General features: G+C 42.3%; 1 protein-coding gene across 1 annotated transcript; it reads left to right on the top strand.

Moving 5' to 3' along the window:
• The first annotated feature begins 5,799 nt into the window (after positions 1-5,799).
• Positions 5,800-24,090, top strand: LOC311120585 (uncharacterized protein). The gene is made up of 2 exons (XM_084195173.1): positions 5,800-6,285; positions 21,622-24,090. The coding sequence occupies exons 1-2, from the start codon at positions 6,033-6,035 to the stop codon at positions 22,269-22,271; spliced, it is 903 nt and encodes a 300-aa protein (XP_084051299.1). The 5' UTR covers positions 5,800-6,032; the 3' UTR covers positions 22,272-24,090.
• The last annotated feature ends 3,205 nt before the right edge of the window (positions 24,091-27,295 follow it).

Genomic DNA, 27,295 nt, shown 5'->3' with positions numbered 1-27,295 from the left:
TCTAATGACACTGCTGGTCCTGCTCACACTGCCCTACCCTATGCTTTGACTTCTTTCTCCCCTCTCTCTCCAGATAAAATCCTGCGACTTGTGACTGCAGGCCGCCCAACAACCTGCCCGCTTGACCCCCCCCCCCCCTCCTCTCTCTCTGTGGATGACTTCGTCAACCATTTTGAAAAGAAGGTTGACGACATCCGATCCTCGTTTGTTAAGTCTAATGACACTGCTGGTCCTGCTCACACTGCCCTACCCTATGCTTTGACTTCTTTCTCCCCTCTCTCTCCAGATAAAATCCTGCGACTTGTGACTGCAGGCCGCCCAACAACCTGCCCGCTTGACCCCATCCCCTCCTCCCTTCTCCAGACCATCTCCGGTGACCTTCTCCCCTACCTCACCTCGCTGATCAACTCATCCTTGACCGCTGGCCATGTCCCTTCCGTCTTCAAGAGAGCGAGAGTTGCTCCCCTTCTCAAAAAACCAACACTCGACCCCACTGATGTCAACAACTACAGACCAGTATCCCTTCTTTATTTTCTTTCCAAAACTATTGAGCGTGCCGTCTTTAGCCAACTCTCTTGCTATCTCTCTCAGAATGACCTTCTTGATCCAAACCAATCAGGTTTCAGGACTGGTCATTCAACTGAGACTGCTCTTCTCTGTGTCACGGAGACTCTCCGCACTGCTAAAGCTAACTCTCTCTCCTCTGCTCTTGTCCTTCTAGACCTGTCTGCTGCCTTTGATACTGTGAACCATCAGATCCTCCTCTCCACCCTCTCCGAGCTGGGCATCTCCGGCGCGGCTCACTCCTGGATTGCGTCCTACCTGACCGGTCGCTCCTACCAAGTGGCGTGGCGAGAAGCTGTCTCCGCACCACGTGCTCTCACCACTGGTGTCCCCCAAGGCTCAGTTCTAGGCCCTCTCCTTTTCTCCCTATACACCAAGTCACTTGGCTCTGTCATATCCTCACATGGTCTCTCCTATCATTGCTACGCTGACGATACACAACTAATCTTCTCCTTTCCCCCTTCTGATAACCAGGTGGCGAATCGCATCTCTGCATGTCTGGCAGACATATCAGTATGGATGACGGATCACCACCTCAAGCTGAACCCTGGCAAGACGGAGCTGCTCTTCCTCCCGGGGAAGGACTGCCCGTTCCATGATCTCGCCATCACGGTTGACAACTCCGCTGTGTCCTCCTCCCAGAGTGCGAAGAGCCTAGGCGTGACCCTGGACAACACCCTGTCGTTCTCCGCCAACATCAAGGCGGTGACCCGCTCCTGCAGGTTCATGCTCTACAACATTCGGAGAGTACGACCCTGCCTTACACAGGAAGCGGCACAGGTCCTAATCCAGGCACTTGTCATCTCCCGTCTGGACTACTGCAACTCGCTGTTGGCTGGCCTCCCTGCCTGTGCCATTAAACCCCTACAACTCATCCAGAATGCCGCAGCCCGTCTGGTGTTCAACCTTCCCAAGTTCTCTCACGTCACCCCCCTCCTCCGCACACTCCACTGGCTTCCAGTTGAAGCTCGCATCCGCTACAAGACCATGGTGCTTGCCTATGGAGCAGTGAGGGGAACGGCACCTCTGTACCTTCAGGCTCTGATCAGTCCCTACACCCAAACGAGGGCATTGCGCTCATCCACCTCTGGCCTGCTGGCTCCCCTTCCTCTGCGGAAGCATAGTTCCCGCTCAGCCCAGTCAAAACTGTTCGCTGCTCTGGCACCCCAATGGTGGAACAAGCTCCCTCACGACGCCAGGACAGCGGAGTCACTCACCACCTTCCGGAGACATTTGAAACCCCACCTCTTTAAGGAATACCTGGGATAGGATAAAGGAATCGTTCTAACCCCCCCCCCCCAATTGTAAAGTGGTTATCCCACTGGCTATAGGGTGAACGCACCAATTTGTGAGTCGCTCTGGCTAAGAGCGTCTGCTAAATGACATTAATGTGCCCTTGAGCAAGGCACTTAACCCTAATTGCTCCTGTAAGTCGCTCTGGATAAGAGCGTCTGCTAAATGACTAAAATGTAATGTAAATGTTCTCAACTTTTGGATTACCTAAGGTGATACAAACTGATCAGGGTACGAATTTCCTTTCTAAACTTTTCAAACAAGTGTTAAAATCCTTGTCGGTTACACACCGTGTGTCAAGCGCATATCACCCAGAGTCTCAGGGTGCGCTTGAACGTTGGCATCAGACCCTGAAGTCTATGCTCCGTAAATATTGCTTGGAATCTGAGAAAGATTGGGATGAGGGAGTTCCTCTAGTTTTGTTTGCTGTCCGTGAGACAGTACAGGAATCCCTGGGGTTCAGCCCAGCTGAACTGGTGTTTGGACACACCATGAGAGGACCTATGAAAGTCCTTAAGGATCAGTTTTTGTCACAAGAGTTGTGTGTGAAAGAAAATGTGTTGGACTACGTTAGTCGCTTTCGTGAGCGCCTACATGCTGCCTGTGCTCTAGCAAAGGAAGCGCTGTCTTCCTCACAGAAACGGATGAAACGACACTATGACACACAGGCTGTTTCTCGTTCACTGCAGCCAGGTGACCGAGTTCTTGTGTTGTTGCCTGTGCCAGGAGCGTCATTGTCAGCACGTTTCTCTGGTCCTTATGTCATTGAAAAGAAACTAACTGAAACTGACTATGTGATACAGACTCCTGATAGAAAACGCCAATCTCGTGTGTGCCACGTTAACATGTTGAAGACATACCACACCAGACCCGTCACTCAGGTAGACAGTCCAGAGAAACTGGCCGAGTCGGCTGTCTCTGTTGCTGCTACGGCTGTAGTGGGAGGTCATGTTAATGATGTGGACGGAGATGGTTTGGAGTTGCGCAATACTCAGCAGCAGTGTGCTAGATTGCCCAATTAAGAGATGCTGCTGTCTCTCCCGTCAAGCCTGATTCATTTAACGGACAGACAGTCAGATGATATTGTGAGACTATTACACAGCTTTCCATGTCTTTTTAATGATGTTCCTACATGTACAAATGTGTTAGAACATGACATTAATGTTGGAAACGCTGCACCTATCAAGCAACATGCTTATCGTGTCAACGTCGCTAAGAGAAAGATAATGAGGGGTGAGGTCGGTTATTTGCTGGAAAATAACCTGGCTATGCCAAGTTCAAGTCCTTGGAGTTCTCCGTGCATTCTGGTTCCTAAACCTGATGGGACATCCAGATTATGTACGGACTATCGGAAAGTCAATGCTGTCACAGTGCCCGACTCGTTCCCGTTACCCAGACTGGATGACTGTATTGATACTGTTGGTGCTGCTACTTATGTAACCAAACTAGATCTTCTAAAAGGGTACTGGCAGGTGCCGTTAACCCCACGTGCCTCCGACATCTCTGCCTTTGTGACCCCAGATCACTTCCTACAATATGCTGTCATGGCATTTGGGATGCGGAACGCCCCAGCCACTTTCCAACGCCTGGTTAACACAGTATTGGCTGGAGTTCCTAATTGTAGTGCTTACCTTGATGATCTGGTAATTTATTCAACTGAGTGGTCTGATCATGTTAACACTCTAAGGGTAGTGTGTGAACGTCTAGCAACCGCTTCTCTAACCCTGAACTTAGCAAAGTGCGAGTTTGGGAAGGCCACTGTTACTTATCTTGGTAAACAGGTCGGCCATGGTCAGGTGCGCCCTGTAGATGCCAAGGTCTCAGCTATAAACGCATTTCCCGCACCTACCACCAGAAGAGAGCTACGCCGTTTTTTAGGGATGGTTGGCTACTACCGTAGTTTCTGTAAAAATTTCTCTGCGGTAGTTGCTCCATTAACGGATTTGCTCAGTCCGGCGAGAAAATTTGTATGGTCTGAAGATTGTCGTACTGCTTTCAACACTGCTAAAGCACTCTTATGTAGTACTCCTGTTCTTGCTGCGCCAGATTTTGAACGACCGTTTAAACTGGAGGTAGATGCAAGTGCCAGAGGTGCTGGGGCTGTTCTACTGCAGCAAGACCAGAGTGGAGTGGACCATCCTGTCTGTTATTTTTCACGGAAATTTAACAAATGTCAGACAAACTATTCCACCATTGAACAAGAAGCTCTAGCTTTGTTGTTAGCTCTGCAGTACTTTGAAGTTTATGTTGGTTCCAGTGCATTACCAGTGATAGTGTATACTGATCATAACCCCTTAGTTTTTCTCCACCGGATGTACAACCAGAACCAACGCCTTATGCGTTGGGCACTTGTCGTGCAAAATTATAATTTGGAGATCCGCCACAAAAAGGGGTTGGATAATGTGTTGGCAGATGCTTTGTCTCGTGTGTAATGATCTAGTTTTTTTTGTTATCCCGATAGGATGATTTGTGAATTTGGGTGTTGTGATAGTACGTGTGTCGCAAACCATTGTGGTTTGCTCTTTTAAGGGTGGGAGTGTTACGGATACAGGTATCCTGTGTTTTTGTGTGTTTCTCTCCTTCTGCCCTAATCACAGGTGTCCTGTATGTTCCTGATTGGTGGTCGTTGAGGTGTCTGCTGATTGGACCAATCAGTGAACATTCCTGTGCATTGCACCACCTGTTACTCGTTTGTTCAATCACACATCCCATTGTATAAAAACTAGACTTGTGTTTTGTTGTGGGAGAGAGAATATTTCCGTATGTGAGTATGGACACGGTGGTGTCCTGTTTTTGGTTACTCACTAAGTTGCTGTTTACTATGATTGGTAATTCTGTTAGACTACTGTTTTGTATGTGAGTAATGGATACTGTGATGTCCTTTGTTTAGAGTACTCACTAATTTGCTGGTTACTCTGTTTGGTAACTATTGTGTGTTTCTGGGAAAAGGGGAGTTTGAGCTAGCTGCCCTTGGGCATACATTTCCCGTAGAAAGAACTGTCTATAAACACTAGTTAGACCTGAGCGGACCACCCACTGTATTTTTGTATGGTAGCAGTAGCCTAGCGGTTCTTGAGGCAGGCAAGATCAGCTTAGGGGGTTTTACACTATTGTTTCATTTCTTGGGTCCTGCTCAGCCCTTTTTCCCAAACCCTTACCGTGTGTTCAGAAATAAACCATTTGTGTTTGACGGTAGTTCATGGTTGTTGTGTCATATTTGTTCTCACTGTTCCATGCCACACTCCTAATTTGCATAATTTATGTTACGGGTCTCATGTCCATCCACCCTAGATGTTTAGAGCCACGGGGTTCGTAACAGCACCCCAGTATCTCTATTTGCACATAATCTCTTGCACATCTAGCATTCCAGTGTTAATACTATTGTAATTATTTTGCACTATAGCCTATTTATTGCCTTACCTCCATAACTTGCTACATTTGCACACACTGTATATATATTTTCTGTTGTATTTTTGACTTTATGTTTTTTACCCCATATGTAACTCTGTGTTGTTTTTATTGCACTGCTTTGCTTTATCTTGGCCAGGTCGCAGTTGTAAATGAGAACCTGTTCTCAACTGGCTTACCTGGTTAAATAAAGGTGAAAAAAAATCAATAAACAAAAATCAATTTGAAATTGTAAAATGGTGCATTGTGGGTAGTTTAGAAGATATCCAGAAATAAGTTAATAAACTTGTAAAAACATAACTATTTGTACTTATAGGTAACCAGATCGTGACTACAACTAAGTTACTAAGTCTTTAACCACACTGTGTTGTTACATTGGTGAGTAAAAACACATGCTTCCTACCCTTTAACTTTTTGTCTGAAAATAAAATCTATATTTCCCTCAACTGCGTTACCCACTCCAATCAGCAGATGGCGATGTGGGGCTTTAAGGCTATGCTGCTGGTGTGACGTGTAATCTAGTGGACGGGACGCTTCTTTCAACAGTAGCAACAGTTAGTCAGACACCTCGGTAGCTTGCTAGCCAAAATAGCGGAACCAATAAAGCTATTTAGACGCTTTCGTGTATATTAGCCACTGTGTTTTAAACCCACTTCTGTCGTCTAGTTAGTTATCCCATTTAATTTCATATTTACGGTGTTGTTGTTATTGGTCAGCTAGCTGGCTGGTTAAGTTAGCACTAGCCTAACTAGCTAACATCCCCGACCATGAGCTCACTAAGCTACTCTCCTCCTGCTAAAGAAGAGGAGGTCTGCTGGACGGAGAAAGAGGGTCTCTGGCTGAACGTTGTGAAAGAGGAGGAGGAAGAGGAGGATGTTACAATACAAAAACAAGTAGAGGGTGAAGCTGTTACCGTGAAAGAAGAAGAGAAAGACGTTACAGTGAAAGAAGAGGAAGACGCGTTCAGAGTGAAAGAGGAGGAGGATGTTACAGTGAAAGAGGAGCAGGCTCCCGTTTTTGGTAATGGTGATATCATGTATGGTCAGTCCTTGCATCCATACAGTGAGGGAAAAAAAGTATTTGATCCCCTGCTGATTTTGTACTTTTGCCCACTGACAAAGAAAGGATCAGTCTATAATTTAAATGGTAGGTTTATTTGAACAGTGAGAGACAGAATAACAACAAAAAAATCCAGAAAAACGCATGTCAAAAATGTTAAAAATTGATTTGCATTTTAATGAGAGAAATAAGTATTTGACCCCCTCTCAATCAGAAAGATTTCTGGCTCCCATGTGTCTTTTATACAGGTAACGAGCTGAGATTAGGAGCACACTCTTAAAGGGAGTGCTCCTAATCTCAGCTTGTTACCTGTATAAAAGACACCTGTCCACAGAAGCAATCAATCAATCAGATTCCAAACTCTCCACCATGGCCAAGACCAAAGAGCTCTCCAAGGATGTCAGGGACAAGATTGTAGACCTACACAAGGCTGGAATGGGCTACAAGAACATCGCCAAGCAGCTTGGTGAGAAGGTGACAACAGTTGGTGCGATTTTTCGCAAATGGAAGAAACAAAAAATAACTGTCAATCTCCCTAGCCTGGGGCTCCATGCAAGATCTCACCTCGTGGAGTTGCAATGGTCATGAGAACTGTGAGGAATCAGCCAAGAACTACACAGGAGGATCTTGTCAATGATCTCAAGGCAGCTGGGACCATAGTCACCAAGAAAAATATTGGTAACACACTACGCCGTGAAGGACTGAAATCCTGCAGCGCCCGCAAGGTCCCCCTGCTCAAGAAAGCACATATACAGGCCCATCTGAAGTTTGCCAATGAACATCTGAATGATTCAGAGGAGAACTGGGTGAAAGTGTTGTGGTCAGATGAGACCAAAATCGAGCTCTTTGGCATCAACTCAACTCGCCGTGTTTGGAGGAGGAGGAATGCTGCCTATGACCCCAAGAACACCATCTCCACCATCAAACATGGAGGTGGAAACATTATGCTTTGGGGGTGTTTTTCTGCTAAGGGGACAGGACAACTTCACCGCATCAAAGGGACAATGGACGGGGCCATGTACCATCAAATCTTGGGTGAGAACCTCCTTCCCTCAGCCAGGGCATTGAAAATGGGTTGTGGATGGGTATTCCAGCATGACAATGACCCAGAACACACAGTCAAGGCAACAAAGGAGTGGCTCAAGAAGAAGCACATTAAGGTCCTGGAGTGACCTAGCCAGTCTCCAGACCTTAATCCCATAGAAACCTGTGGAGGGAGCTTAAGGTTCGAGTTGCCAAAAAAACCTTAATGACTTGGAGAAGATCTGCAAAGAGGAGTGGGACAAAATCCCTCCTGAGATGTGTGCAAACCTGGTGGCCAACTACAAGAAACGTCTGACCTCTGTGATTGCCGACAAGGGTTTTGCCACCAAGTACTAAGTCATGTTTTGCAGAGGGGTCAAATAGTTATTTCCCTCATTAAAATGCAAATCAATTTATAACATTTTTGACATGTGTTTTTCTGGATGTTTTTGTTGTTATTCTGTCTCTCACTGTTCAAATAAACCTACCATTAAAATTATAGACTGATCATGTCTTTGTCAGTGGGCAAACGTACAAAATCAGCAGGGGATCAAATACTTTTTTCCCTCACTGTAGGTCTGTTTTAGGTTAAGGTTGCTACAATAGCTTTCTCTATGAATTTGAGAGTAGTTACATTTCTCCAGTCCCATCCATCATCTTATTACCAAAACAGTGGCGGAATGACAGCTTTGTTATTGTTTGAACTGCAGATTGGTTGATTGATTGATGTTTGGCTTTTTTAAAGGGACAATCTAGGTTTTAAACAGCAACAAAATGGCTGCCCAGAGACTTGGTTTGGTAAACAGCTGAGGGATGGGGGCTGGAGAAATGTAACCACTCTCAAATTCATAGAGAAAGCTATTGTAGCAACCTTAACCCAAAACCTAGCGACCTCATCAAGAAGTTCAGACATCTTGGTATAACAGTTATAAGGTGTTGGCTTGACAGTCTCTGGACCCAGGTTTGAGTCCAGCTCAGGGCTACCCCTGGAATTCACTACACTATGAATACAAGGACTGGCCATCCATAAGGTCAAAATCACAGTTTTAACCTGGTTTTGAAGATATACAGTGTTTGTTTACAACCAGTGGCATTATACAAGCTTATGTTTTGGTTTGTGATGGGGAAATACAGTTGAAACATATGAGGCATTTATAAGTTATATTCTTCAAGAATCAATGGCTATTAGGGCTGACCCCATTTAGTCGACTTGGTCGAGACAATCTTTTTTTGTCGAACAGTCGCAAATATACAGTCAGTGTTTTCCTCATTTAAGTGTGGCACAGTAGACAACTAGTTAAGTACATAAGCTAAAACCTAAAAACTCTACTAACATCATCTAGATCTATAATATTGCTGCCACAATTGTAACGGCAATTAGCTATCCAATATCCACAGAGTATGTTGATAGAAACATGTTTAACTAACATTACTAGTCTAGCAAGTTAGCTAGCTTGTTCCTTTGGAACTCTATCAAGTGCAAGCAAGATGGCTACATTAATCTGTCTTCGATTAGATTTATTTTTCTCAGATGAGTTTATTGAAATATTTCCAGCCACAGCAGCGGAAGAGAAAGGGGGAGCGGGGGACAAGAGTGTCAGGTAACGTTAACTTAGCTAGCTAAGGTCAAATCAGCCTAAATTAAATACAACTTTCTTTAGTTAGCCAACTCTTTTAAAAGCTTACGCTATCGTTTTTATAACAAGTGTTTGGCTTATTTTACTAGACAGAGAAGAGGCAGAATCCCGGGAGTGAGGTAGGGATGCATGAGGGACAGAATGGAGGAGAGGAGGGGAGAGAGCCAGGAGAAGAGATGGAAGGAGAAAGGAGAGCAGAGTGGGAAGGAGAGAGGAGAACAGAGGAAAGGAGAGAGGAGAGCAGAGTGGAACAGAGGAGAGGAGAACAGAGGAGAGGAGAGAGGAGAACAGTGGAACAGAGAGGAGGAGAGGAGAGAGGAGAACAGAGTGGAACAGAGGAGAGGAGAGAGGAGAACAGAGTGGAACAGAGAGGAGGAGAGGAGAGAGGAGGAGAGGAGAGAGGAGAACAGAGTGGAACAGAGGAGAGGAGAGCAGAGTGGAACGGAGGAGAGAGGAGTGGAGGAGAGGAGAACAGAGGAGAGGAGAGAGGAGAACAGAGTGGAACAGAGGAGAGGAGAGAGGAGAATAGAGTGGAACAGAGGAGAGGAGAGAGGAGTAAGGCCAAGTACACCACCGTCTATCTGGATGGGACCCAAAGTGGCTTAAAATTGACAGACTGAAGCCGTGGCTATATAATATATATATATATAATACGCCACATGGTTAGTCAAAGTTCCTTTAATTAGGCTAAGGGCTAAAAATAAATGGTGCATATTTAGTCTGTACTAGTCTACAGCATTGTGTTTATTTCTGAGCCAACTCCACCAGGACCTCGATGACCCAATGGGTCTGGGCGCATTGAACATCGAGGAGGAGGAGAGACCAGGGGGAGAAGACCAGGACCAGGGAGCAGTTCTGGGCTCGGTTCAGAGAGGAAATAAAAACGGTTGTTTTCAAATGCTGTGATGAAACCAATGTTACATCGTGTGCGTTGGATAAACTAAAACAAACAGCTCTTCCATCACTTATTTTCTGTTTTGTGCTGTAATTATCCTTATCTTGTTGGGACCTCCAGGACAGCCTATAGCGGAGGTTCAAACACCTGGAGATTCTGGGGGCCTTCAGTGTGTTGGGACCTCCAGGACAGTCTATAGCGGAGGTTCAAACACCTGGAGATTCTGGGTAGCCTTCAGTGTGTTGGGACCTCCAGGACAGCCTATAGCGGAGGTTCAAACACCTGGAGATTCTGGGTAGCCTTCAGTGTGTTGGGACCTCCAGGACAGCCTATAGCGGAGGTTCAAACACCTGGAGATTCTGGGGGCCTTCAGTGTGTTGGGACCTCAGGCTGCGTTCTCTAGTGAGAGGATAAACACCTTTAACCTTTAACCTGACCCTCCTCTCCAGGCAGTTGTTGCTAACGCCAGAGGCCCTCTTACAAGCAACGCGTGCTAGTTGGAGCGTTCAAGGTACGGCATGAGTGTGACAACCTTTTTGAAGAGAACATTTTAGGCCAGTGTTGAACTACCACTCTGTTGGCTCTTCTTTAATGTTGTACGTCTTTTTGTTTTTCATGTATTTCAGGGGTTGGACCAGCTGACAGCAATGACAAAGCTGGCCTCTCAGTTTGATGAGTTGGGGAAGCTCTACCCCTGCCTTAGCCAGCTGGCAGAACTATACCAGTGTCTTCTGTTAATAGTGAGAGGGACTTCTATACCAGTGTCTTCTGTTAATAGTGAGAGGGACTTCTATACCAGTGTCTTCTGTTAATAGTGAGAGGGACTTCTATACTTCTATACCAGTGTCTTCTGTTAATAGTGAGAGGGACTTCTATACCAGTGTCTTCTGTTAATAGTGAGAGGGACTTCTATACCAGTGTCTTCTGTTAATAGTGAGAGGGACTTCTATACCAGTGTCTTCTGTTAATAGTGAGAGGGACTTCTATACCAGTGTCTTCTGTTAATTGTGAGAGGGACTTCTATACCAGTGTCTTCTGTTAATTGTGAGAGGGACTTCTATACCAGTGTCTTCTGTTAATTGTGAGAGGGACTTCTATACCAGTGTCTTCTGTTAATAGTGAGAGGGACTTCTATACCAGTGTCTTCTGTTAATAGTGAGAGGGACTTCTATACCAGTGTCTTCTGTTAATAGTGAGAGGGGCTTCTATACCAGTGTCTTCTGTTAATTGTGAGAGGGACTTCTATACCAGTGTCTTCTGTTAATAGTGAGAGGGACTTCTATACCAGTGTCTTCTGTTAATAGTGAGAGGGACTTCTATACCAGTGTCTTCCGTTAATTGTGAGAGGGACTTCTATACTTCTATACCAGTGTCTTCTGTTAATAGTGAGAGGGACTTCTCTACTTCTATACCAGTGTCTTCCGTTAATTGTGAGAGGGACTTCTATATTTCTATACCAGTGTCTTCTGTTAATAGTGAGAGGGACTTCTATACCAGTGTCTTCCGTTAATAGTGAGAGGGACTTCTATACTTCTATACCAGTGTCTTCTGTTAATAGTGAGAGGGACTTCTATACTTCTATACCAGTGTCTTCTGTTAATAGTGAGAGGGACTTCTATTAATAGTGAGAGGGACTTCTATACTTCTATACCAGGGTCTTCTGTTAATAGTGAGAGGGACTTCTATACCAGTGTCTTCTGTTAATAGTGAGAGGGACTTCTATACTTCTATACCAGTGTCTTATGTTAATAGTGAAAGGGACTTATATACTTCTATACCAGTGTCTTCTGTTAATAGTGAGAGGGACTTCTATACTTCTATACCAGGGTCTTCTGTTAATAGTGAGAGGGACTTCTATACTTCTATACCAGTGTCTTCTGTTAATAGTGAGAGGGACTTCTATACCAGTGTCTTCTGTTAATAGTGAGAGGGACTTCTATACTTATATACCAGTGTCTTCTGTTAATAGTGAGAGGGACTTCTATACTTCTATACCAGTGTCTTCTGTTAATAGTGAGAGGGACTTATATACCAGTGTCTTCTGTTAATAGTGAGAGGGACTTCTATACTTCTATACCAGTGTCTTCTGTTAATAGTGAAAGGGACTTCTATACCAGTGTCTTCTGTTAATAGTGAGAGGGACTTCTATACTTCTATACCAGGGTCTTCTGTTAATAGTGAGAGGGACTTCTATACAAGGGTCTTCTGTTAATAGTGAGAGGGACTTCTATACCAGTGTCTTCAGTTAATAGTGAGAGGGACTTCTATACCAGTGTCTTCTGTTAATAGTGAGAGGGACTTCTATACTTCTATCCCAGTGTCTTCTGTTAATAGTGAGAGGGACTTCTATACCAGTGTCTTCTGTTAATAGTGAGAGGGACTTCTATACCAGTGTCTTCTGTTAATAGTGAGAGGGACTTCTATACCAGTGTCTTCTGTTAATAGTGAGAGGGACTTCTATACCAGTGTCTTCTGTTAATAGTGAGAGGGACTTCTATACCAGTGTCTTCTGTTAATAGTGAGAGGGACTTCTATACAGTGTCTTCTGTTACTAGTGAGAGGGACTTCTATACTTCTATACCAGTGTCTTCTGTTAATAGTGAGAGGGACTTCTATACCAGTGTCTTCTGTTAATAGTGAGAGGGACTTCTATACTTCTATACCAGTGTCTTCTGTTAATAGTGAGAGGGACTTCTATACTAGTGTCTTCTGTTAATAGTGAGAGGGACTTCTATACCAGTGTCTTCTGTTAATAGTGAGAGGGACTTCTAAACCAGTGTCTTCTGTTAATAGTGAGAGGGACTTCTATACCAGTGAGTTCTGTTAATAGTGAGTGGGACTTCTATACTTCTATACCAGTGTCTTCTGTTAATAGTGAGAGGGGCTTCTATACCAGTGTCTTCTGTTAATAGTGAGAGGGACTTCTATACCAGTGTCTTCCGTTAATAGTGAGAGGGACTTCTATACTTCTATACCAGTGTCTTCTGTTAATAGTGAGAGGGACTTCTATACCAGTGTCTTCTGTTAATAGTGAGAGTGACTTCTATACCAGTGTCTTCTGTTAATAGTGAGAGGGACTTCTATACCAGTGGCTTCTGTTAATAGTGAGAGGGACTTCTATACCAGTGTCTTCTGTTAATAGTGAGAGGGACGTCTATACCAATGTCTTCCGTTAATAGTGAGAGGGACTTCTATACCAGTGTCTTCTGTTAATAGTGAGAGGGACTTCTATGCTTCTATACCAGTGTCTTCTGTTAATAGTGAGAGGGACTTCTATACTTCTATACCAGTGTCTTCTGTTAATAGTGAGAGGGACTTCTATACTTCTATACCAGTGTCTTCTGTTAATAGTGAGAGGGACTTCTATACCAGTGTGTGAGAGGAACTTCTGTAATTCTATACCAGTGTCTGAGAGCGACTTCTATACTTCTATACCAGTGTTTGAGAGGGACTTCTATACTAATATACCAGTGTCTGAGAAGGAATTCTATACTTCTATACCAGTGTCTGAGAGGGAATTCTATAATTCTATACCAGTGTCTGAGAGGGACTTCTATATTTCTATACCAGTGTCTGAGAGGGACTTCTATATTTCTATACCAGTGTCTGAGAGGGACTTCTATATTTCTATACCAGTGTCTGAGAAGGAATTCTATACTTCTATACCAGTGTCTGAGAAGGAATTCTATACTTCTATACCAGTATCTTAGAGGGACTTCTATTCTTCTATACCAGTGTCTGAGAAGGACTTCTATACTTCTATACCAGTGTCTGAGAGGGACTTCTATACTTCTATACCAGTGTCTGAGAGGGAATTCTATACTTCTATACCAGTGTGGTAGAACAGGGAGTTATTATCTCTGTTACTGCAGGTCAGAACAGACTTCAGGAACAGACTGCAGGGAGAGCATTTAGTGCATTAGACCGCTGCGCCACTCGGTGGACCTTGAGATGTTTACCTGTGGTAAATTCAACTGATTGGATTTGATTTGGAAAGGCACACACCTGTCTGTATAAGGTCCCACAGTTGACAGTGCAGTGTCAGAGCTAAAACCAAGCAATGAGGTTGAAGGATTTATCCATAGAACATGTTGGTTTTGAACATTTATAAAAAATAAAAAATAAACTGAAATATCACATTTACATACGTTTTAAGACCCTTTACTCAGTACTTTGTTGAAGCCCCTTTGGCAGCAATTACAGCCTCAAGTCTTCTTGGGTATGACGCTACAAGCTTGGCACACCTGTATTTGGGGAGTTCCTCCCATTCTTCTCTGCAAATCCTCTCAAGCTCTGTCAGGGTGGATGGGGAGCGTTGCTGCACAGGGTTCAGGCTCTGATCTAGAGTGTTCACTGAGGGAGGGAGAACAGCGATTAAGAGTACCGACGCTCCCAAAAGTAGGTTATCCAGACCGATGGCCATCGGAGAGGAGAGGTTGTCGTCTCGACAGGCCAATTCCGTCTGGACCTCCTCGCGCAGACCACTTTTGAATAGCGTACGAAGCGCCGGCTAGTTCCATCCGCTGGATGCTGCTACTGTCCGGAAGGTGAGCACGTACTCTGCAGCTGTCTGGTCCCCCTGCCATAATTGGAGTAAGCGCTCACCCCTCTCTCTGCCCTCCGGGGGGATGATCGAAGATGCATTTGAACAGAACCATGAACCCCTCATATGAATCTAGCTCCTCCTCTCATCTCTCCCAGTCGGCCGTGGCCCGTTCCAACGCCCGCCCAGTCAGCAGAGAAATAACCGTGGCAACCTTGGACCTCTCGGTGGTGGGATCTCCCATCTGGTGCGTAAAGTAGAGGGAGCGCTGAAGTAGGAAGCCACGGCATTTAGATGGTGTGCCGTCATATTTGTCCGTGAGGGACAAACGGGCATCGCTGACCTGAGCGGGTTGCTGAATGGGCTGTTGTGCTGGCTCGCAGGGTCCTCCGCTAGTTGACAGCAACGCCTCCCTGGTATGTTGGAGACATTGCACACTACGAAGATCCGGGCCCGTCCCCAGTTGTGCCAGCTGGTCCTGGTGTTGACGTAGAAGGTATCCAACATACCCGGGCCCGTCCTGGAATGCTTTTCCAACAGTCTTGAAGGAGTTCCCACATATGCTGAGCACGTGTTGGCTGCTTTTCCTTCACTCTGCGGTCCAACTCATCCCAAAACCATCTCATTTGGGTTGAGGTTGGGTGTTTGTGGAGGCCAGGTCATCTGATGCAGCACTCCATCACTCTCCTTCTTGGTCAAATAGCCCTTACACAGCCTGGAGGTGTGTTTTGGGTCATTGTCCTGTTGAAAAACAAATGATAGTCCCACTAAGCGCAAACCAGATGGGATGGCGTATCGCTGCAGAATGCTGTGGTAGCCATGCTGGTTAAGTATTCCTTGAATTCGAAATAAATCATTGACAGTGTAACCATAAAAGCACCCCCACACCACCTCCTCCATGCTTCACGGTGGGAAATACACATGCGGAGATCATCCGTTCACCTACTCTGCGTCTCACAAAGACACAGTGGTTGGAACCAAAAATCTCAAATTTGGACTAATCAGACCAAAGGACAGATTTCCACCAGTCTAATGTCCATTGCTCGTGTTTCTTGGCCCAAGCAAGCTCTTCTTATTGGTGTCCTTTAGTAGTGGTTTCTTTGTAGAAAATAGTAAAAATAAAGAAAAACCCTTGAATGAGTAGGTGTGTCCAAACTTTTGGCTGGTACTGTACGTGTTCGTGAGAGACTTATCTTTCCAAAGAGGGGTCATATCAGTGGCCTAAACTTTCTGGAGGACTGAGTTTTGAAATCAGTGGAATGTCCGGTGGAAGCAGAGTATGATAGCTAAGGAGATGGAGAAGATTCTGGAGTTTTCACTGTCTGACAAACACAGCTGTAACTCTACCACCTTTCACCGCAGCTTAAACAGACAGTTTGCCAATATGAGGAGGGAGTCGAAAAGAGAAGACACAGAAGGCTGTTGTATAAAACACCTGTCTCCGGATTACATCTTCAAACTAAGGGCAACCATGGAATCCGTGACAGAGAGGGAGAAACGCTCATCCATGTATACGGGTACGAGAGTCTAGCTAGCTACATTTTCAGATATTATACGTTTCTAATTTTGTCAGCAAGTCGTTTTCATTTGCAAGTTAAAGTGTACTGTTAAATAGCTAGCTAACGTTAGCTGTCTGGCTCGCTAGCTAACGTTACGTGTATGATCTGTGTAGTAATAACTGAGCTGGTCCTCCTGTAGCTCAGTTGGTAGAGCATGGCGCTTGCAACGCCAGGGTTGTGGGTTCGATTCCCACGGGGGGACAGTATGAAAGATGTATGCACTCACTAACTGTAAGTCGCTCTGGATAAGAGCGTCTACTAAATGACTAAAATGTAAATGTAATATTATTCGTATCTCAGAGCCATTTGCATTGCTAGTTATAGCCTAATGTTAGCTAGCTAGCTAACATTGAATCTAGTTGGTTAGCTTTAGCTACTTGCAGATTCATGCAGGGTAGTAACGTAATGAGTTGGGATTATGGTTAACTGTTTAGCTAGCTAGCTACATGTCTAAACAAAAGACTCCACTATGCAAGTAACCATTTCACTGTACCGTTTACACCTTCTGTATCCTGTGCATGTGACAAATAAACGTTTTGATTTTATTTGATATAGTGTGTGTTTACCAGCGACGGTAATGTGAAGAACAACGTTACCTGCACCAAAGTCAAATTAGGATATAACGTTAGGTTAGGATATAACGTTAGGTTAGGTTAGGATATAACGTTAGGGTTAGGTTAGGATATAACGTTAGGGTTAGGTTAGGATATAACGTTAGGTTAAGTTAGGTTAGGATATAATGTTAGGGTTAGGTTAGGATATAACATTAGGGTTAGGTTAGGATATAACATTAGGGTTAGGTTAGGATATAACGTTAGGTTAGGTTAGGATATAACGTTAGGGTTAGGTTAGGATATAACATTAGGGTTAGGTTAGGATATAACATTAGGGTTAGGTTAGGATATAACGTTAGGGTTAGGTTAGGATATAATGTTAGGGTTAGGTTAGGATATAACATTAGGGTTAGGTTAGGATATAACATTAGGGTTAGGTTAGGATATAACGTTAGGTTAGGATATAACGTTAGGGTTAGGTTAGGATATAACATTAGGGTTAGGATATAACATTAGGGTTAGGTTAGGATATAACGTTAGGTTAGGATATAACGTTAGGTTAGGTTAGGATATAACGTTAGGGTTAGGTTAGGATATAGGGTTAGGTTAGGTTAGTATATAACGTTAGGGTTAGGTTAGGATATAACGTTAGGGTTAGGTTAGGATATAACGTTAGGTTAGGTTAGGATATAATGTTAGGGTTAGGTTAGGATATAACGTTAGGTTAGGTTAGGATATAACATTAGGGTTAGGTTAGGATATAACGTTAGGTTAGGTTAGGATATAACGTTAGGGTTAGGTTAGGATATAACGTTAGGGTTAGGTTAGGATATAATGTTAGGTTAGGATATAACGTTTAGGTTAGGATATAACGTTAGGTTAGGATATAACGTTAGGTTAGGTTAGGATATAACGTTAGGGTTAGGATATAACGTTAGGGTTAGGTTAGGTTAGGATATAACGTTTAGGTTAGGTTAGGATATAACATTAGGGTTAGGTTAGGATATAACGTTAGGTTAGAATATAAGGTTAGGTTAGGTTAGGATATAACGTTAGGGTTAGGTTAGGATATAATGAATGTAGAATGCCCTGCTTTTATTTAGTCACATTCCAACCGTAAGCTATTTTCTGTAATTAGCTCACCATTAACTTGTAAATAATGATCTTGTTGTGAGTTTATTTTCATGTAATAATTAGTACAAATTAGCTAAAGTAAAGACGACGTCAGCTATATGATATGGTTATTATTTGAACTGGCTAGCCAGCTAACTTATCGTTAGCTAGCTAGCTAACAAGCTAGAAACTAACCAAAACATTGTTTGGAAAGTTGCTTTTAATTGCCTAGTTTGCTAGATTGACATATACTAAATTCATTTTTAAACAGATGGGTTTATTGGTGTTAAAATACACTAGTTACAGTGAGGGGAAAAAAGTGTTTGATCCCCTGCTGATTTTGTACGTTTGCCCACTGACAAAGAAATGATCAGTCTATAATTTTAATGGTAGGTTTATTTGAACAGTGAGAGACAGAATAACAACAGAAAAATCCAGAAAAACGCATGTCAAAAATGTTATGAATTGATTTGCATTTTAATGAGGGCAATAGGTACTGTTATAGCTTGCCATTGTTTACAGAAGTCTTCTAAGTCCCTATAGCAACAAGCCATTGTTTACAGAAGTCTTCTAAGTCCCTATAGCAACAAGCCATTGTTTACAGAAGTCTTCTAAGTCCCTATAGCAACAAGCCATTGTTTACAGAAGTCTTCTAAGTCCCTATAGCAACAAGCCATTGTTTACAGAAGTCTTCTAAGTCCCTATAGCAACAAGCCATTGTTTACAGATGTCTTCTAAGTCCCTATAGCAACAAGCCATTGTTTACAGATGTCTTCTAAGTCCCTATAGCAACAAGCCATTGTTTACAGAAGTCTTCTAAGTCCCTATAGCAACAAGCCATTGTTTACAGAAGTCTTCTAAGTCCCTATAGCAACAAGCCATTGTTTACAGAAGTCTTCTAAGTCCCTATAGCAACAAGCCATTGTTTACAGAAGTCTTCTAAGTCCCTATAGCAACAAGCCATTGTTTACAGAAGTCTTCTAAGTCCCTATAGCAACAAGCCATTGTTTACAGAAGTCTTCTAAGTCCCTATAGCAACAAGCCATTGTTTACAGAAGTCTTCTAAGTCCCTATAGCAACAAGCCATTGTTTACAGAAGTCTTCTAAGTCCCTATAGCAACAAGCCATTGTTTACAGAAGTCTTCTAAGTCCCTATAGCAACAAGCCATTGTTTACAGAAGTATTCTAAGTCCCTATAGCAACAAGCCATTGTTTACAGAAGTCTTCTAAGTCCCTATAGCAACAAGCCATTGTTTACAGAAGTCTTCTAAGTCCCTATAGCAACAAGCCATTGTTTACAGAAGTCTTCTAAGTCCCTATAGCAACAAGCCATTGTTTACAGAAGTCTTCTAAGTCCCTATAGCAACAAGCCATTGTTTACAGAAGTCTTCTAAGTCCCTATAGCAACAAGCCATTGTTTACAGAAGTCTTCTAAATCCCTATAGCAACAAGCCATTGTTTACAGAAGTCTTCTAAGTCCCTATAGCAACAAGCCATTGTTTACAGATGTCTTCTAAGTCCCTATAGCAACAAGCCATTGTTTACAGAAGTCTTCTAAGTCCCTATAGCAACAAGCCATTGTTTACAGAAGTCTTCTAAGTCCCTATAGCAACAAGCCATTGTTTACAGAAGTCTTCTAAGTCCCTATAGCAACAAGCCATTGTTTACAGATGTCTTCTAAGTCCCTATAGCAACAAGCCATTGTTTACAGATGTCTTATAAGTCCCTATAGCAACAAGCCATTGTTTACATATGTCTTATAAGTCCCTATAGCAACAAGCCATTGTTTACAGAAGTCTTCTAAGTCCCTATAGCAACAAGCCATTGTTTACAGAAGTCTTCTAAGTCCCTATAGCAACAAGCCATTGTTTACAGAAGTCTTCTAAGTCCCTATAGCAACAAGCCATTGTTTACAGAAGTCTTCTAAGTCCCTATAGCAACAAGCCATTGTTTACAGATGTCTTCTAAGTCCCTATAGCAACAAGCCATTGTTTACAGATGTCTTCTAAGTCCCTATAGCAACAAGCCATTGTTTACAGAAGTCTTCTAAGTCCCTATAGCAACAAGCCATTGTTTACAGATGTCTTATAAGTCCCTATAGCAACAAGCCATTGTTTACAGAAGTCTTATAAGTCCCTATAGCAACAAGCCATTGTTTACAGAAGTATTCTAAGTCCCTATAGCAACAAGCCATTGTTTACAGAAGTCTTCTAAGTCCCTATAGCAACAAGCCATTGTTTACAGAAGTCTTCTAAATCCCTATAGCAACAAGCCATTGTTTACAGAAGTCTTCTAAGTCCCTATAGCAACAAGCCATTGTTTACAGAAGTCTTCTAAGTCCCTATAGCAACAAGCCATTGTTTACAGATGTCTTCTAAGTCCCTATAGCAACAAGCCATTGTTTACAGATGTCTTCTAAGTCCCTATAGCAACAAGCCATTGTTTACAGATGTCTTCTAAGTCCCTATAGCAACAAGCCATTGTTTACAGATGTCTTCTAAGTCCCTATAGCAACAAGCCATTGTTTACAGATGTCTTCTAAGTCCCTATAGCAACAAGCCATTGTTTACAGAAGTCTTCTAAGTCCCTATAGCAACAAGCCATTGTTTACAGATGTCTTCTAAGTCCCTATAGCAACAAGCCATTGTTTACAGATGTCTTCTAAGTCCCTATAGCAACAAGCCATTGTTTACAGATGTCTTCTAAGTCCCTATAGCAACAAGCCATTGTTTACAGATGTCTCATTGTGGGATGAAGCAACATTAAGAAAGCTAGCTGTGCTGGCCAGTTGCGTTCTGCTGTTAATGTTGATTGGGACACATGCTAAGTTGGCTGGCTAGCTAGACACTATGAAATGATAGCTAAATAGCTAGCTAGCTATTGGATTATAGATTTTGAGGTCGTATTTCTGCATATTCAACTAGCTTGTTATGTAATTATGAAGCTAAATGTTTACTAAATCTAGCTAGTTATCTTGTATGCTTTGCAATTGTTGGGCTGGAAGCAGGTTAAGCGTGTACAGGGCATTTTAGTACCACTAATAACAAGCTATAGGACATTTAATTAATTACTTTTTTTACCTATTTTTCTGGAATTTTCCCTTTCAGCATAAACCTGCTCTCAAGCAACACTTCAGGTATTTTGTCTTTGTACTTTGAGCTTATTGCTTGAGCTTGGGGGTTAGGGTTACGTCCTTCCTCCCAGAGAGGTGAAAGCATCCCTCGGACTGGACACAACCCGGCAAACAAATCTTTTTGAGAAGATCAGGACTTTTGCAATGAAGAAGACCACGGACATTACATTTCCAAAGTAATGTTTCAAAGCAACATTTCTCCAAAGGGCAGGACAGAAATATGCTCTCAGGCTAAATTTAATTTGTTCAACCAAAGTTCCTCAAAGGACCTGATGATATAGGCCCTAGGTCTAGATATTGTTTTTTGTCTTTAAGTGTTTTAGGTTTTCCCTAATTGTAATCTACTACCTTTAGTACTTGAAGTTAATAAAGTATTTTGTTGAAATCTTTTCTTTGTTATTTCAGCACTACTACCTCACTGCTTTAGCACACGGCCACATTCCCATGTTCCAATGTGAATTATTTAATTATTTAAGAGATAGGTGGGTCTACGGCTGGAGAGAACGATGCTAAATGGGCGTGAACAAAGAGCAGCACTGTAGCTATACAAACAAATGGGTAAAAAGTCATCTGGCAACACTGCTTAGGGTTTCAGCAACTTTAATAATGAATTTCTAGCCTATAATCATCCACTTTACTACTGTTAAAAATAAGACTAAATATGGCTGTTGTTGTTCACTTGACTGTCTTATTAAGACAATTGTCAAAAAGCATTTCAATATTCATTACAGACGTCAATTGTTGTACAACATAATGGTCATCACCTTTTAGCTAAAATAAACAGTGGATTTCTGCTGTTGTGGGACTTTAACCATCTGTCTGACTTTGTTGTTCACACAGGAGAGAGACGTGACTATGGTGGATCCTCTGGGGAGCCTCAACAACATCATGAAGCTGAGGAGGCAGAGAAGAGTCTCTCCACATCAGAACACCTCAAGAAACACCAGCGGAAACCCACAGGGAAGAAATCTCACCATTGCTCTGACTGTGGGAAGAGATTCACCTTAAAAGCAGACCTTAACAGACATGAGAGAACACACACAGGAGAGACATCTTATAGCTGTGATCAATGTGGGAAGAGTTTTACTCACCCAAGCAACCTGAGGGTACATCAGAGAATACACACTGGAGAGAAACCTTATAGCTGTGATCAATGTGGGAAGAGTTTTACTCACTCAAGCAACCTGAGGGTACATCAGAGAATACACACTGGAGAGAAACCTTATAGCTGTGATCAATGTGGGAAGAGTTTTTCTCAGTCAAACATCCTGATAACACACCAGAGAACTCACACTGGAGAGAAACCTTATAGCTGTGATCAATGTGGGAAGAGTTTTGTTGAATCTGGAACTCTGACTATACACAAGAGAACACACACAGGAGAGAAACCTTACAGCTGTGATCAATGTGGGAAGAGTTTTGCTCAGTCATACATCCTGATAACACACCAGAGAACTCACACAGGAGAGAAATCTTACAGCTGTGATTAATGTGGGAAGAGTTTTGCTCAGTCAAACATCCTGACAACACACCAGAGAAGTCACACAGGAGAGAAACCTTACAGCTGTGATCAATGTGGGAAGAGTTTTACTCAGCCACATGCCCTGGTATCACACAAGAGAACACACACAGGAGAGAATCCTTATAGCTGTGATCAATGTGGGAAGAGTTTTGTTGAATCTGGAGCTCTGACTATACACAAGAGAACACACACAGGAGAGAAACCTTACAGCTGTGATCAATGTGGGAAGAGTTATGCTTATTCAAACATGATGATAATACACCAGAGAACTCACACAGGAGAAAAACCTTATAGCTGTGATCAGTGTGGGTTGAGTTTTGTTTCATCTGGAGCTCTGACTAGACACAAGAGAACACACACAGGAGAGAAACCTTACAGCTGTGATCAATGTGGAAAGAAATACTCCCATTCAGGTTCTCTGATTAAACATCAGAAAATACATACATGAGTTGTTTCATGATATCAATAAAATAATGTCACAGTGTAGAATGTTTTTAACATTATAGTAGGACTATTTTAATTAATGTCACGATTCAGAATGATTTTAACATTTAAGTAGAAGGAGTATTTTAATGAATAATGTCACAATGTAGAATCCCCCTGTTCTATTGATTTCAGCGTGATATGGATATTAGCCTCATCAGGGGAAAAATCCAGTCTGAATTGAAAGAGTAATATTATGTGATTAACAAAAAAAAGTGTTGCGTTACACTTACCTTGTTGGCGACCCACTTGAATCAAAATGCAACACTTCAAAATGTAGCTAGCTGTTTTCTACAAATTGTCCTCTAACCAGTGATGTACACATTATTCCCAGATTCCATGTGGTGTTTGAGCTGTTAGTTTTAACAGGATGTGCAACCTCATCTCCCCCCTCTCCTGCAATTGATTTCAACGTGATATCGATATGAGTGATGACAAATACGTTTTGCGTTTCTCTTCATTTTGGGGACCCCTAAATTTAAATGAATCACTCCAAAATGTAGCTGACTGTCTTCTGCAGGTAGTCCTCTAACCAGTGAGGTAAAAGATATCTCCCATTTCCATGTGTTTTTTTAGTTGTGTTAATTTCAACAGCAGGTACAACCTGATTTCCCCCCTAATCGATATCAGTGATTTATTGCCACTTGTCAAAACAACACAAGTATTATGATTACTATTGTGTTTGTGTCGATAGTACATGTTATGTTTATGTTTTCAATAGATCACAAACTGTTTTTGCATATTGGTTATTGATTTGGACACATTAAAACTGTTTTGACATTGTGCTATCCCACCTAACAAAATGTTTTTTAAAAGAAGACTATGCCGGTCGTCCAATCATCCTTGATGAAAACCTGCCAATAGGACAATGACACACAGAGAGATCCTTGATGAAAACCTGCCAATAGGACAATGACACACAGAGAGATCATTGATGAAAACCTGCCAATAGGACAATGACACTAAGCACACAACGCAGGAGTGGCCTCGGGACAAGTCCCAAGCCCGGACTTGAACCCGATCTAACATCTCTGGAGAGACCTGAAAATAGCTGTGCAGCGACGCTCCCCATCCAACCTGACAGAGCTTGAGAGGATCTGCAGAGAAGAATGGGAGAAACTCCCCAAATACAGGTGTGCCAAGCTTGTAGCGTCATACCCAAGAAGACTCAAGGCTGTAATCGCTGCCAAAGGTGCTTGAACAAAGTACTGAGTAAAGGGTCTGAATACTTATGTAAATGTAATCTTTCAGTTTTTTAAACTTTTATACATTTGCTAAAATGATTAAACGTATTTTGCTGTCTCATTATGGGGTATTGTGTGTAGATTGATGAGGAAAAAACCAATTTAATCCATTTTAGAATAAGGCTGTAACGTAACAGTCATGGGGTCTGAATACTTTCCAAATGCACTGGATCAAGGGTTGGATAGGTATACTTTCCACTGTATATACTGTATCCAGGGTTGGATAGGTATACTTTCCACTGTATATACTGTATCCAGGGTTGGATAGGTATACTTTCCACTGTATATACTGTATCAAGGGTTGGATATGTATACTTTCCAAATGCACTGTATATACTGTATCAAGGGTTGGATAGGTATACTTTCCACTGTATATACTGGATCCAGGGTTGGATAGGTATACTTTCCACTGTATATACTGGATCCAGGGTTGGATATGTATACTTTCCAAATGCACTGTATATACTGTATCAAGGGTTGGATAGGTATACTTTCCACTGTATATACTGTATCAAGGGTTGGATAGGTATACTTTCCACTGTATATACTGTATCAAGGGTTGGATAGGTATACTTTCCACTGTATATACTGTATCAAGGGTTGGATAGGTATACTTTCCACTGTATATACTGTATCAAGGGTTGGATAGGTATACTTTCCACTGTATATACTGGATCCAGGGTTGGATATGTATACTTTCCACTGTATATACTGGATCAAGGGTTGGATATGTATACTTTCCAAATGCACTGTATATACTGTATCAAGGGTTGGATAGGTATACTTTCCACTGTATATACTGGATCCAGGGTTGGATATGTATACTTTCCAAATGCACTGTATATACTGTATCAAGGGTTGGATAGGTATACTTTCCACTGTATATACTGGATCAAGGGTTGGATATGTATACTTTCCAAATGCACTGTATATACTGTATCAAGGGTTGGATAGGTATACTTTCCACTGTATATACTGGATCCAGGGTTGGATATGTATACTTTCCAAATGCACTGTATATACTGTATCAAGGGTTGGATAGGTATACTTTCCACTGTATATACTGTATCAAGGGTTGGATAGGTATACTTTCCACTGTATATACTGGATCAAGGGTTGGATAGGGATACTTTCCAAATGCACTGTATATACTGGATCCAGGGTTGGATATGTATACTTTCCACTGTATATACTGGATCAAGGGTTGGATATGTATACTTTCCAAATGCACTGTATATACTGTATCAAGGGTTGGATAGGTATACTTTCCACTGTATATACTGGATCAAGGGTTGGATAGGAATACTTTCCACTGTATATACTGTATCAAGGGTTGGATAGGTATACTTTCCACTGTATATACTGGATCCAGGGTTGGATATGTATACTTTGTAAATGTAATCCATTAGTTACTAGTTACCTGTTCAACATTGTAATCAGTAACATACATGTTGGATTACCCTAACTCAGTAACGTAATCTGATTGCTTTTAGATTACTTTCCCCTTAAGAGCACAGGTTAGTACCACAGTCATAAAATCTGACTTTAAATCTAACCTTAACCACACTGCTAACCCTAATACCTAACCCTAACCTTAACCACACTGCTAACCCTAATGCCTAACCCTAACCTTAAATAACCCTAACCTTAACCACACTGCTAACCCTAATGCCTAACCCTAACCTTAACCACACTGCTAACCCTAATGCCTAACCCTAACCTTAAATAACCCTAACCTTAACCACACTGCTAACCCTAATGCCTAACCCTAACCTTAACCCCACTGCTAACTCTTACCTTAAATAACCCTAACCTTAACCACACTGCTAACCCTAATGCCTAACCTTAACCACACTGCTAACCCTAATGCCTAACTCTAACTTAAATAACCCTAACCTTAACCACACTGCTAACCCTAATGCCTAACCCTAACCTTAAATAACCCTAACCTTAACCACACTGCTAACCCTAATGCCTAACCCTTACCTTAAATAACCCTAACCTTAACCACACTGCTAACCCTAATGCCTAACCCTTACCTTAAATAGCCCTAACCTTAACCACACTGCTAACCCTAATGCCTAACCCTTACCTTAAATAGCCCTAACCTTAACCACACTGCTAACCCTAATGCCTAACCCTAACCTTAAATAACCCTAACCTTAACCACACTGCTAACCCTAATGCCTAACCCTTACCTTAAATAGCCCTAACCTTAACCACACTGCTAACCCTAATGCCTAACCCTAACCTTAAATAACCCTAACCTTAACCACACTGCTAACCCTAATGCCTAACCCTAACCTTAAATAACCCTAACCTTAACCACACTGCTAACCCTAATGCCTAACCCTTACCTTAAATAGCCCTAACCTTAACCACACTGCTAACCTGAAATAACCCTAACCTTAAAATATAATAATAATATAATATGCCATTTAGCAGACGCTTTTATCCAAAGCGACTTACAGTCATGCGTGCATACATTTTTTGTGTATGGGTGGTCCCGGGGATCGAACCCACTATCTTGGCGTTACAAGCGCCGTGCTCTACCAGCTGAGCTACAGAGGACCACTCTTAACCACACTGCTAACCCTAATGCCTAACCCTAACCTTAACCACACTGCTAACCTGAAATAACCCTGCTTGTCAACCTGCTTAAGAGGCATTAGAAGAAGACAAAAAATAATATGACCAATTGAACATCTATTGCAGGATAAATCAATGTTAGAGTTTACATACAGTTGAAGTCGGAAGTTTACATACACCTTAGCCAAATACATTTAATCCTAGTAAAAAATGATATGTCTTAGGTCAGTTAGGATCACCACGTTATTTTAAGAATGTGAAATGCCAGAATAATAGTAGAGAAAATGATTTATTTCAGCTTTTATTTCTTTCATCACATTCCCAGTGGGTCAGAAGTTTACATACACTGAATTAGTATTTGGTAGCTTTGCCTTTAAATTGTTTAATTTGGGTGAAACATTTCGGGTAGCCTTCCACAAGCTTCCCACAATAAGTTGGGTGAATTTTGGCCAATTCCTCCTGACAGAGCTGGTGTAACTGAGTCAGGTTTGTAGGCCTCCTTGCTCACACACGCTTTTTCAGTTCTGGCCACAAATGTCCTATAGGATTGAGGTCAGGGCTTTGTGATGGCCACTCCAATATCTTGACTTTGTTGTCCTTAAGCCATTTTGCCACAACTTTGGAAGTATGTTTGGGGTCATTGTCCATTTGGAAGACCCATTTGCGACCAAGCTTT

This window comes from Coregonus lavaretus (assembly GCF_964263955.1).
Source record: "Coregonus lavaretus genome assembly, contig: HAP1_SCAFFOLD_47, whole genome shotgun sequence".
NCBI lineage: Eukaryota > Metazoa > Chordata > Actinopteri > Salmoniformes > Salmonidae > Coregonus > Coregonus lavaretus.
Note: the sequence above shows the minus strand (reverse complement) of the source record. Positions and strands in the feature narration are given on the sequence as shown.

What these genes read in the sequence shown, in the direction of transcription:
- LOC311120585 (XM_084195173.1), top strand. Translation starts at nt 6,033, where the DNA reads ATGAGCTCACTAAGCTACTCTCCTCCTGCTAAAGAAGAGGAGGTCTGC. An exon ending in GGAGCAGGCTCCCGTTTTTG is followed by an intron (nt 6,286 to 21,621) that starts GTAATGGTGATA and finishes TTGTTCACACAG; the next exon opens with GAGAGAGACGTGACTATGGT.